We start from the raw sequence: 13,202 nt of genomic DNA on the forward strand, positions 1-13,202 counted from the left end.
CATGATGTTGACCTCTTAAAACACCGTGTCTAAAATACCAAAGAGCCATGGTATATTTGTGACTGATTTCAATACTATAAAAGAAAACCATGTGTTGGGGAATTCTCAGATGTGCTATAGAGCGAGGGTTCTCAGATTGTGGTCCATGAGCACAGTAAAATGCACTAGTACATAATTTAATCATCCACAATTAAAATGAGATTCACTTAAAAAAGTTTAAACACTGATCTACTCTTCAAGATCACTTTCAGCACGGCTATCCTTTTTTTTTTATTCCTCTATGTGCTTTCATGGGCTCTCTGCAAATGTTGAGGATGATGAGGCAACAAACAGCAGCTTTCAGTGGAAGAGTCACATCAAAGACTAATGCACAAATAATGTGTTCCAGTGTCACAGAACCAGATTTTGCCCCTTGCTGCTTCTTCCTTTTACCCAAAATAGAAATCTAGAGAAAGGATTTTGTGCAAGACTTCTAAAAGTAGAAGCTCTGCTAGAGAAGGTTTGGAGGTACACATGTGTTGTGATATTTTGATACCATGGTAGCATTTACAGGATATTGTTTTATAGTGATATTATACAGGAAAACTGTTACTCAATAAGGCCCATTTACTAGTTGTTTTTCTCTTTCTCTGTGACCCAAGAATTAATGTGTAAGACTCACAGGCTGGTACCCCAAGGTCGAAAATACCACAGAGACGAGCCCACTTCCTTACTCCCATCCTCCCTTCCTTATCCTTTAGAAAAGAGCTTGTTAAAGGCCAGGTGGTTTGTTTCAGAATTCACTAATGAAAGAACTCTGTATTCTATGTCTAGGAGTGTATTTTGCTGGGATGATCATAAATTGTAGCTGAACTGATAAACTACACAAAGGATACTTCTTTGCTCAGAAGGCAGGAAGACGTTTCCTTATTTGGTCTGTACCGGTTTGAACTGAGAACCTGCTGACACACGAACCTTTTTTTCCTCTATATAAACTGTTGTATACTGAATAAACCTTTGAGTTGATTGTGGGAGAGCAACCTGAACAGTCTCTGTATCATTTTGTTCTCCTAACTGCTCCCGACGTCGTAACTAACCCAGCTGAACGGCATACCTGAGCGTTACTTTGAATAATTAGGAATCTTATAAGGAAAGGACAAAACTCTGCTTATCGGTGCTCACGCCTTGGAGGAAACCCGATCCACGGAGAAACCCGGGACGGAGATTTCTTTCAACATGGACACTATGTATGAGAACTGAAATCAGGTACGCGTAGAGTAATGAAACCATTTTTCTGTGTGGACTCTAACCACATGCTGGCAGCCTAAAGTAGCACTCGGTCATTAAAACTTTATAACATGATGGTACATTTTATTAAAGAAGGGCAGGCATGTGTGAAAATGAGAAAAATAACCTGCTGAATAAAAACATGTACAGAGTATTCTCTATCCTGCATCAGTAACAGTGAACATGCATGATGTGTTGTTACAGTTTGGGCATTCTGGCTGCATTCAGGCGCATAGAGACACACGAGGCTCCGGCTGCATAACGCATCTCTTTGATCATGCCAGTCCACTGTTTCTTGTCATCTTCATATCTATTAAAAAAAAAAAAAAAGAGTCAAAATAAGTATAAATGAATTAAAATATTTTATCCCCCCGAAATAAAATAAATATCATGTAGAAAACTGTAATACATAATGCAAAAGTAAAATAAAAAACATACTGCCAGATGTCAATGACTTCAGAGGGTGTACACTCTTTGTTCTCATTCTCCACCATAGCAAAGCCTCCTACAGCATACAGCAGTCCGCCACAGCTCACCAGGTTGATTGAGCTCCTCTCCTGTGGAAAATCTGTAAATGGTGTCCACCTGCAAGAAGATGCACATAAATGTAACATGAAGCAATTCCTGTGTGCTTTTAATTTCCTGAAAGATCTATTTAAAAATGAGCTTTGTAGGCCTTACAGAATGCCTTTTCTCTCATCAAAACGCTTTTTTCAGATACCACTCGTGTCATGTCTGCAAAGTCCTTGCTTTCTCACACAGCCCAGAAACATGCATGTTAGGTTAGTTGGTGATTCTAAATTGGTTGTAGATGTATTCTGAAAAGTTTGTCTCTCTGTATTAGCCCTGTGATAAATAGGTGACTTATCCAGGGTGCACCCACCTCTCAACGAGTGACAGCTGGGGTAAGCTCCACAACAATCTGCCAAGAGCATTAAAGACCCTACTGCAGTTTGTCCCAGGGAAACCAAATCCTTTCATCTTTCTGTCCAGTTCATAAAAGAACACTTCCAAGGGGGGTTATTTTCAGAGATAGTGCTGGTTGTCCATCATTTTTAGTCAACCATGCAGTTCTTTTAATGTTTAGGGGTTATTATCTAGCAGTCTAATGTTTCTAATCATTCTAATATCAAAATAAAGTTCTACTTCCTGCAGAGGTAATGCCTTTACAGGGCATCAGAGGGTGTAGTAACACAGGTTTCTCCAGCATTGCCTCTGTTGTGTGAACAAGGCTTAAATTACTTTATTGTAACTTCATCATTTTCTTAATCTACGAGAGACACCTCGAAGGGACGGTTGTTGTGAATTAGCACTATATAAATACAACTGAATTTAATTTAATGACAGGCCCCATTTCTCCATGAAAATGAAGGGCTTTTCAGTTTTTGACTTTGCCCTGAATCTTTAGTTTGTCAATAATCATTATTTACTCCAGTTAGATTACTCCAGTTGGATTACCGCTCACCTTTGTACTGTTTAATATTGTCTCCTGGACATTGGCTACTCATGTTTGATTTAAAAACAGAAAAAAATGGGGGGTTGTGTAAAACCTTTTAATGGTAGTGTGAAAACAGTTTTTAGTGAATCTATTTTTATGTTTTTAACAGTATCTATATCTTCTACAAATCAGAAAATCTAAATCTGGTTTAAAAAAGGGAACTTGTATGGTTTATATTAGCAGCACCTACTTGTTGGTCCCAAAGTCGTAGGCTTCACACACAGCTGTCAGGCCTTCTTCATTGACACCTCCAGCAACAATGATCCTTCCTTTGTGGATAACAGCGCCAAACATGGATCTGGGTGTCTTCATGGCAGCGACCTCTTTCCACTCTGACTTCTTGTGGTTGTATGCAAACATCTTATTGATTGCTTTACTTTATTAACAGACAGAAACGATTCCAGGGAAGAGTTAATAACATGTGAAAATCGTGGTTTGACTTAACGTGTAAATATTTGGGGTATTTGCAGCCTTACTTCTCATCGGTTTTTCCTCCAATGCAGTATACCAGCCCGTTCTCAGAGACCACACAGTGGCCGTGGATTTTTAAGGGCAACTTTTTTGTTTCTGTCCATTTCATTTTTCTGTTGACGCAGATAATAAGGGAATAGGAAATGTTCAATGCAGAACCGTGAAGCAAGGCTTTTGTAAAATGTGTTGAACTTACTCGGTGTCATAGCACATGACGGTGTCGTGAGACTCGTTGGTCTGTAAGTCTTTTCCTGCTACAGCAAAGATGAGATTCTCAAATTCACCCATAGCAAAGAGACACCTGGGGGAGAGCATGGGTGGCAGAGCGATCCATTCAGCAGCAAGACTGTCCAACTGCAAACAATGATTTCAGATTAAGAAAAAGATTCAAATTGTTGCTTTAATATGAATTAAAGGAGCACTTTCTACCTGGTAGAAGTAACACTGCAGGGTATTCTCTTTCTCGTCCTCATCCACAAACAGTCCTCCCAGCACATACAGGTTGTTCTTCTTTGTTGTCAGACTGACGTGGTTTTTGGGGATTTGCTCAGCCATTGCTGCCAGAAAACATTCATTTTCCTGGACATCGTAGGCCACCGCAGCTGTGTCGTTAATCATCAGAACCACATCTCTGCCATACATGCCATATCTGCGGTTATCATTCAGGTAACCGGGCAGCTTCCCCTCCTCTCCTTCCTCTGCATCTTGCCCCTTTTTCTTCTCAGGTAGCTTCCCCGCAAAGGCTTCCTTGATGATTTTGATTTTTTTCTGGACCTCAGGATCAGCCTTGACGAGGTCATCTTTCTCCACTTTCTCCTTGAAGTACTTCTCCGGCAGCAGTCGGAAACGGATGAAGTCAAAGGCCTCCACCAAAGACTTCACACGCTTGTCCTTGTCCTTTCTGATCCACCTCATGAGACACTCGAACACCGCTTCTTCCTTTTCCACATTGAGCGCATCTGCTCCGATAATGGCAAAGAGTTCAGGTGGAGCAAGCCCCAAGAAATCATCATCCTTGGCTATGGTTTCAAAGTGATCTGCGACGTAATCTCGAGCCGCCATTGCCAATCTGGCACAATTCAGCATCAGTCCCAGTCTGTAGATGGCAAGGCAGCTTTTCTTGTTCAGCCTTTTCTGGAGATAATTCACACAAACTGTGAACACTGAGGGAATCTGGAAGCGATTGGCAGCAGTCAGAATATCCTGCACGTTGTCATCGTTGATGTCAATCTCTGCTGAGTACATGTAATTCACAATCACCTCCATAATATTGGGGTCAAGGTTCTCAAGAACAACCTCTTTTTGGCTTGATTCCTTACCGTCCTCTGAAAAGTAGAGCTCCCGGAAATAAGGACTGCATGCTGCCATAATGAGCCGATGGCAGGGGATGCTTCTGTCTCCGACCTTTAGGATACAGTCAATCAATTTATTCTCATTGAGAAGCTCCTTGAGCCCATCCTGGAGCAAAGTGCTCTGAAACAGACGAAGATCTTCCCTCAAACCTTGGGGATCCATTCTTGTGGGACAGGAAGTAGATTGAAGTAAGGGAAAACTGACCGTCCTTGCTGGTGAAGACAGAACTATAGACAGGCAGGTCTGAAGCCAGTTCAATATAACTGTGCCCCTCTAAATATAGCCAAACACCCCATCCATGAAGAATTCAGGTTGGCCAAAGCAGTGCGCTCACACAGCTGTCATGGAGTAAAAACAACTTTCGTCACCCCGAAAGATTAGTAACAACATTGTTGTACCAAACAGAAAAACACATCATCTCCTTATTTTATTCACTTTTGACTAAATTTAAAAAAAAAAAAAAAAAAAAAAATCATCCACACAAAACACCTTTTAAACAAAGTGGCACCACAGTGCAATCCAGTGCTCTGCAGGTTTACACAAACAGCTGGCATCTATACCACAGCTGTGAGCAGGGACGTCTACATGTGGAGTGAGTCAGAATTCAGTGATAGTAATGACTTCTACGCTACAGTGTGCAAGCCCGTGTCGGTGTGTGAGGCATTTCCACAGGAGTTACCAAACAAGCAGCCGGGGGTCAGCGAACAGCTGCAGCCACAAGAGCTCAAGGCCTGTTCTCAGACCATTGTGTCCCTTACACACACAGTAGCTACAAAAGATATAAAGACATCAAAAAATTTACTTTCCACCATCTGTTTGAATATCTTTATTTATATTACATTCAAGTTCACTACAAGAAAATGTTTTATATAGTAAACGTCACAATTTACTTTTCTTTTTTAGGAAACTGCACTCAGCAAAACTGTACATCTTTTAACCAGAGCTATAAGCAATATTGTCTATACAAGCAGAACAACTACATAAAATATGTACATGTGTTTGATGTTATCTCAGCTCATTACTTCCCACAGCCCTTGAAGAGTGAAGCCGTCCTTTAGCTTTTCAATGGCGAGACCGAGCTCCTCAGAGAAAACTGGCTCACGGTCTTGTTGCTTTGGGAAAACAAAACAGAAATCAGGTTTATAGCACTTTTTAAGTTTTATAGCAAGCTGTGATGATTGTATTATTATATATATATTGAAATTTTACCTTATTGCCATCTGCAAAGTAGGCCTGCAACCAAACACATGAACACATGTAGTTAAAAAAGCTAATGTAAATTAAAATAAAGCATTCTGCTTGTAGTAAATAGTTGATGACTCCCAGACACGAGCGCCAGGCAACATAAATTCATGTTTGTTCATTATGCTGGAGGATATTAGCTAATAGCTATTCTGAGAGTGTGAAAGCTAAACCTTTGATTCCCAGACGAGTGATGAGTGTAAGGGTTGCCAGCAGGCACACTCACAGTAAATGCATCGGTCTGCTCATCGGGCTCGATTTCCACGTCATCGGGAGGCTGTTCCACTGTGAGCTCTTCCAAAGGCTGCGGCTGAAATCGTTGTTAGGACAAACAGTGCTATGACAACACGATCAGCTGAAGAGCCGGGAAAGCCAGCTACATTAAAATATCTCCTTAACAGCTGTGAACTCAAAAATAGACTTGCAGGCTATTTTTGAGTTTGTGATTCTTATATTGTGTATGTATGCCTACCTTTTCTTCCATTTCATAATCCACTCCAAAGATGGGGTTAGCAGAGTACACTTTATGCAAGGAGTTGATTTCTTTGAGTGCATCTTGGAGTTTTTCCACTGGGTCAATCTTAAACCCAAGCACGTACCCACCACTCTAAAAATCACAAAGTGGATATTTTGGTATATTAGAAGACCAAAAACTAAAGAAGAAAGTCCCAATAATAGAATTATATCAGAAGACTGTAAATGACATTGCATAGAAGTTACCTGGCGTGAGCTCTCTATCACCAGCGCCAGGCCAAACTTTGAGTCTCTTATTCTGATAGACCACTTGAGAGGAAATAAAATATGTTATACACCATCCTGATCTGCATTGAACAGGACACATTATTTCATAAGAGAAACAAATAATAAGACTTCTGATTTATGTGGCAGACCACTTTATTAGGTATATCTTGCAAGTACCGGTGGAAACTGCTTTAATTCTTTGTAGCATAGATTCAATATGATGATGGAAACATTGCTCACAGATTTTGGTTTATATTGACACAACATCATCACACAGTTGCAGCAAATTTGTCAGCGGCATGTCCGTGATGAGAATCTCCAGTTCCACCACAACCCAAATGTGCTCTTATGGACTACACTTGATGAGATGTACCTAACAAAGTGGCTACTGAGTGTGTTTTATAATCGTAAACACATAAAATGCATTTACAGACAATGACTGATTGTTTGAGCTTTACTAGAAACATTTTATGAGAGAAACATTTCCCTGAATAAAAAACATATAGTTCTGTTTGGGAAATATGTGAGCCAATCGTGTTCAGGACAATTTTAACCATGTGGTGGCAATCATATCCACGCCTAACGAAGGTAAAGATACAGATAAGTGTACTTATTATTTGTTCCTGGCTGACTGTGTCCATTCACATGATATGCTCTGATAAGATGTAGGCAAACTGGGTTGAACTAGGAATTAAACTATAATGTTGTGTAATGTGTGTAACAGAAATATAACAATCAGAGCGTCAAACTTTTAAAGCAGATTTAATCAGATTTCAGTTGCGATTCTGTATTTATTATATCTCAGTGATCACTGACATGATAATCAAACAGTTCTTCTCCTATTTATTTAGAAAGATACTTTAAATTAACTGCACAAACAATTGCCTACACTGTAGTTTTTGCCAAGATGTTTGCCAAGTGGTAACAATTGCTTCTAGAAGGACCTTGACTGTACTTACAATCTGGAGGTAAGGAATGCTGACGTTGAAGCTCTCATTCATGTTTGCGTGCCACACAATCCGAACATTGGTAATGAAAAAGGTTCCAAGGTTACCCTAAAACACAGCGTCATCAAAGGAAACTCACTTTCACATATTTAGAGATTATTTTCTATAATATGTTTTCACATTTTTTTAACTGTCATAATTTAAATGTGAACCGCTTAAAACAAACAAACAATGGAAATAAGTTGATCTTTGCGTTTCTGGTACTTACTGCACGCACACTATCATGCGCGTCTTAATATGCTTACATGTGTTTGTCTGTGATATTTATTGGTTTGGGATATGTATTGGAATTAAATAAAATCAATCAAACAGCTCTTCACAAAAACATCTCAATCGCCTGTAAATACTTCTTTAAAACAGTGTGGTAACTTGTTCAATTTTAGTCTGTGCATGCATATTATCTGAGAAACACTAAACAAATATTTTAAAAGTCACACTAGTACCTGATCGCTGGATAAATTCCAGACTCCATTAATTTTATCATACACTTGCTCGCGGGGCAGGAGTCTAAGCTGCTTATTTTGAATCAGTGCAGCTCGCAGTTTCAGGTCCCGGTACATTTTGGAAGTCTCATAGGCTCTGTAACAACACAAGTCACATTTTAAAACAATGAGAAAGATGTATGTTTGATAGATAATTTAAAAACTCCCTCAGTGCTGTTTTACCTGTGGACAGCGATGACAGAGGTGAAAAGCCTCGGACTTCCTGGAACCACATTTGTAAAAATAAACTCAAATCTCGTGTTGTTGGACTTGGTCAAGATGTAGAGAGCTTCAGTTTGACCTCTTAATTTCTGGAAGAGAGTAATTACTTCCTAAATTACCAACACTTTTATACACTTTAATTCTTAGCACGTCAAAAAAAAACCCCAAAAAACAACAACAACAAAAAAACAATGCTGCCGTAATTTGTCCTACAGGTTTGACATTTGTCCACTTTATGTGAATAATGGATAAAAAAAAAAACCTGTTGGCACACTTAAGGTGCATCAGTTAAGAAGTGTTAATGAAATTAAATATTTTTGATGTGAGGAAGTGTAAAAACATTCTGAACAAATAGTTTAAAAACAGAAACAAAATGCACAGGTAAAACGAGTTTACTTACTGAGTTGGCTGTCCTTGTTGTGATGTTAATGATGGTGTTGTAACCTACAGCTGAAACAAAAAAGAAAAACTTCAGCCCCCTGTCTGTTTGTCACTGCCTGTGTCTCTAAACCATAAATCATATCAGGTCTCACTGACATCTTGCAAACCTTCCCTTTCACTCTTCTGCACTCTCTTCTTCTCCTCTCCTGTGGAACGTACATCACTATGGATGGTTGACCCCAGGTAGTTAAACTTATCCACGTTCACTACTGCTGCTTCACTGTTAAACCTGTCACCTTTTTCATTCCCACACATATACAATCTCTGACTCGTAACGTACAACTCACCACTGTCTCACTGTCCTCGTACTTTGTCAATCCTGACTTCCTAAAAGCAGTAGCACAGTTCTTCTCTGGCCAACCTATCATATATTTTCTCTTGATCCAAAACAACAAAGAACAACTTATATTGACCTTCTCCATCAACACTCTCAAAGCTAACATCACATCACTATTGTTCTTTCTGAGCATGAAGCCATACTGCAGGTCACTGATTGTAACCGCTTCAACAGCTCTTTCCCATAGCTTCATAGTATGGATCCTAAACTTTATCTTTCTGTAGTTATAACAGCTCTGCACGTCACCCTTTTTCTTACAAAATCTCTATCAGTACACTTCTTCTCCATCTGCCATGATTGTTTTAAATCTGGTGAAAAAGTTCACTCCCCTCTCTACGAGACATCTCCATACCTCCACAGGTACAGTGAGATGCAAAAGTTTGGGCAACCTTGTTAATAGTCATTATTTTCCTGTATAAATCGTTGGTTGTTACGATAAAAAATGCCAGTTAAATATATCATATAGGAGACACACACAGTGATATTTGAGAAGTGAAACTAAGTTTATTGGATTTACAGAAAGTGTGCAATAATCGTTTAAACAAAATCAGGCAGGTGCATAAATTTGGGCGCCACAAAAAAAGAAATGAAATCAATATTTAGTAGATCCGCCTTTTGCAGAAATTACAGCCTCTAAACCAGGGCTGCTCTAAACGCTTCCCGTAGGATTTTGAGCAGTGTTTCGGGTCGTTGTCTTGCTGAAAGATCCGGCGCAGCTTCAGCTTTGTCACTGATTCCTGGACATTGGTCTCCAGAATCTGCTGATACTGAGAGGAATCCAACTTTAACAAGATTCCCAGCCCCTTGTTATGCCCAAATAACTCAATTTTCGCTTCATCAGTCCACAGCACCTTATTCCAGAATAAAGCTGGCTTGTCCAAATGTGCTTTAGCATACCTCAAGCGGCTCAGTTTGTGCTGTGGGCGGAGAAAAGGCTTCCTCTGCATCACTCTCTGTGTAAAATGCGCCGAATGGTTGAACGATGCACAGTGACTCCATCTGCTGCAAGAGGATGTTGTAGGTGTAGGTCTTTGGTGCTGGTCTGTGGGTTGACTCTGACTGTTCTCACCATTCGTCGCTTCTGTCTTTCCGAGATTTTTCTTGGTCTGCCACTTCGAGCCTTAACTTGAACTGAGCCTGTGGTCTTCCATTTTCTCAATATGTTCCTAACTGTGGAAACAGACAGCTTACATCTCTGAGACAGCTTTCTGTATCCTTCCCCTAAACCATGATGGTGAACAATCTTTGTCTTCAGGTCATTTGAGAGTTGTTTTGAAACCCCCATGTTGCTACTCTTCAGAGAAAATTAAAAGAGCAGGGAAACTTACAATTGACCCCCTTAAATACTCTTTCTCATTATTGGATTCACCTGTGTATGTAGGTCAGGGGTTACTGAGCTTACCAAGCCGATTTTAGTTCCAATAATTAGTTATAAAGGTTTTGGAATCAATAAAATGACAACAGGGCGGGGCAATCGTGGCTCAAGAGTTGGGAGTTCGCCTTGTAATCGGAAGGTTGCTGGTTCAAGCCCCGGCTTGGAAAGTCTTGGTCGTTGTGTCCTTGGGCAAGACACTTCACCCGTTGCCTACTGGTGGTGGTCAGAAGGCCCGGTGGTGCCAGTGTCCGGCAGCCTCGCCTCTGTCAGTGTGCCCCAGGGTGGCTGTGGCTACAATGTAGCTTGCCATCACTAGTGTGTGTGGATGACTGATTGTGTAAAGCCCTTTGGGGTCCTTAGGGACTAGAAAAGCGCTATACAAATACAGGCCATTTACCAACAGTGCCCAAATTTATGCCCCTGCCTGATTTTGTTTAAATAATTATTGCACACTTCCTGTAAATCCAATAAACTTAATTTCACTTCTCAAATATCACTGTGTGTGTCTCCTATATGATATATTTAACTGACATTTTTTATTGTAACAACCAACGATTTATGCAGGAAAATAATGACTATTAACAAGGTTGCCCAAACTTTTGCATCCCACTGTATGTCATCTGGACCAACTGTGTTTCTACTCTATATCCTCTTCATAGCGACCCTCCCTTCATCCTTTCTAAACTTTTAACTAAACAATTCAAATAGATTAAAAAAAAAATGCATACAACACAAAGTCAAATAATGGAGGCATCCAGGTGTACTTACACAAATTGACTCTTGGCAGAGCCAACGAGTGCCAAATGATTCTCAAATTTGTCACCAAGAGCCGTCCTGGAAAAAAGTGAACACCATGATCCGTTATTATTTTTGTTAGTAGCTCTCAGCATCAAGGTTATCATCGTTAGACTGAAAACTAAAAATGTTAAGCAATAAAAAACTCAAATGTAACGAGTAAACCCTCGCTGGACAACTCACTGAAATGGAATTGAGGTCAAAAACTCAAAATGAAAAGAAAGAAAAAAATTAAACTATAAAAAATCTGGTCTAGATATTTGCAGTCTCTAAGGTAGCAAAAGCACCTCGGTCTCCGTTGTTTCCTTTCGTATCTTCAATTGAGTCCAGGCAGTCTATGAGCACCTCTCCAGGACGTGTTTTCATCTGCCTATGAACAGCATGGATTACAATATTGGCACTCAGTGCGTGCGATATAAAGCCACCGCAAAAACGAAAACACTTTAAACTTAATATATTTATCAGGAAAACCTCGCATCACAGTGTCGGTGTAAATAATGACGCTAGGCAATTAGCTTAGCTAAGCTCCATTAACCAGTTAGCCTCTACGGGCGGTGACAAATTAACTTACTGTACAGTGATGTCAAACCTAACATCTCGGTCTTCCCACAGAGCATCTAAAACAGACGCCATGGCTGCAGGTTATCACCCCCACAGCTCGTTGCGGTAAAGCTTGATGTACTTCTGCAGTCGATATTCCAGCTAAAGAGGCTAATCTCAAAAAGCCATCCCAGCGTCATAATCACCACGGCAACAGACGGCAAGCCGAAAGGTCAAAAATGTGTATCCGTGCTTAAGGCGAATACTTGATCCCTAACCATTTTCAGACAAAAATGGCCCCAATTCTTCTCCATATTTGTTTTATTTCAACCATAGTGCCAAATGCTTCAAATTTAAGCCTAGCTGGATTACTAATCAGGGCTTTATTATAAGCAGGTATGATAAGGAGGACGGTGCTAATTAAAACAAAACAAAACAAAACAAACAACAACCAACACCAGGGGAAAACAACAAAGCTTTATATTGAAATTATAATGTAATTATAATGTTGAGTTGCTTACATTTTAAATTGGGATAATATTTTTGTGAAAACTTTTGAAAACCTATACTATTTGCGTGTGTGTTTATGGTATCATATGCTCTGGATTTTCAATTTTACTGATTAGGATTTTATAAAACGGCAGTACAGAATCCACAAACTGGCAAAATACAATTGGTAGTTATACCAGTTTCCACTAACTGACATTATCCTATTTTACTGCAGACACATCAACATAAATGGAATTAGTGGAAACAATTGTAGTGCTTAAGTTAATAGATGCAAAGCAAACAATCATCCTTTTTGATTTTATTATTAAAATGTTTTTAAAAATCACCTGAGATATACAGACTGCTCAAATCAACATAACTTAAATGAATAAACTGCAGAAAACCTCAATCTTTACAAGAAGATCTGATCTCCAAAAGTTAATTCTGTTCATCTGGACGTAGTTTTTTGTGGGAGAAAGGTTTCGTCACTCATCCAAGTGACTTCTTCAGTCTCAGCTGACTGCAGGTTTCCCTGATCTTATAAACAGTACATTTGCATAATGACTGAAACCAGCCCACTGAAGGAACAATGGGCTGGGAGGTCAGTTCCTTAATCTTAATTATGCCAATTCTCATGACCATTGATCAACAACCACTGACCAAAACCCACTGATCAAAGACAACTGATCAATGGCCATGAGTATCGTTCACAGAGAGTTGGGGAATGGCTGCAATCACAGCATTGTAAGATGGCGAAAGATGTACAGAGTATCAGAGATGGTCTTTCCCTTTTCACGTAAATGGCCTCCTTGACTCCGCGCTCAAACCAGTGTTCCTCCCTGTCCAGGATGTGTACATCCTCATCATTGAAAGAGTGTCCACTGGCCTGTAGGTGTAAATAGACTGCAGAATCCTGGCCTGACGAGGTAGTTCTTCTGTGTTG

At 39.8% G+C, this 13,202-nt stretch overlaps 2 protein-coding genes across 3 annotated transcripts; both read right to left on the reverse strand.

Moving 5' to 3' along the window:
• Nucleotides 1–1,322: 1,322 nt before the first annotated feature.
• On the reverse strand, nucleotides 1,323–4,840 carry klhl41a (kelch-like family member 41a). Of its 2 annotated transcripts, XM_026144763.1 has the most exons (7): nucleotides 4,555–4,840; nucleotides 3,665–4,467; nucleotides 3,432–3,589; nucleotides 3,241–3,348; nucleotides 2,955–3,140; nucleotides 1,705–1,851; nucleotides 1,323–1,576 (listed from the first exon to the last, which is right to left on the reverse strand). In XM_026144763.1, exons 1-7 carry the CDS (start codon nucleotides 4,748–4,750, stop codon nucleotides 1,465–1,467), a joined length of 1,710 nt encoding a protein of 569 aa, XP_026000548.1. In that variant the 5' UTR covers nucleotides 4,751–4,840; the 3' UTR covers nucleotides 1,323–1,464. The 2 variants fall into 2 exon arrangements, with proteins under 2 accessions (XP_026000548.1, XP_026000547.1); XM_026144762.1 differs by having other exon boundaries at nucleotides 3,665–4,840.
• A 602-nt stretch (nucleotides 4,841–5,442) lies between these two features.
• On the reverse strand, nucleotides 5,443–12,012 carry bbs5 (Bardet-Biedl syndrome 5). Its single transcript, XM_026145906.1, has 12 exons — nucleotides 11,802–12,012; nucleotides 11,518–11,600; nucleotides 11,204–11,269; nucleotides 8,683–8,732; nucleotides 8,244–8,371; nucleotides 8,022–8,157; nucleotides 7,531–7,626; nucleotides 6,551–6,613; nucleotides 6,303–6,437; nucleotides 6,057–6,140; nucleotides 5,798–5,821; nucleotides 5,443–5,700 (listed from the first exon to the last, which is right to left on the reverse strand). The coding sequence occupies exons 1-12, from the start codon at nucleotides 11,861–11,863 to the stop codon at nucleotides 5,599–5,601; spliced, it is 1,029 nt and encodes a 342-aa protein (XP_026001691.1). The 5' UTR covers nucleotides 11,864–12,012; the 3' UTR covers nucleotides 5,443–5,598.
• Nucleotides 12,013–13,202: the final 1,190 nt, after the last annotated feature.

Source organism: Astatotilapia calliptera, chromosome 16 (genome assembly GCF_900246225.1).
Source record: "Astatotilapia calliptera chromosome 16, fAstCal1.2, whole genome shotgun sequence".
NCBI classification, from domain to species: domain Eukaryota; kingdom Metazoa; phylum Chordata; class Actinopteri; order Cichliformes; family Cichlidae; genus Astatotilapia; species Astatotilapia calliptera.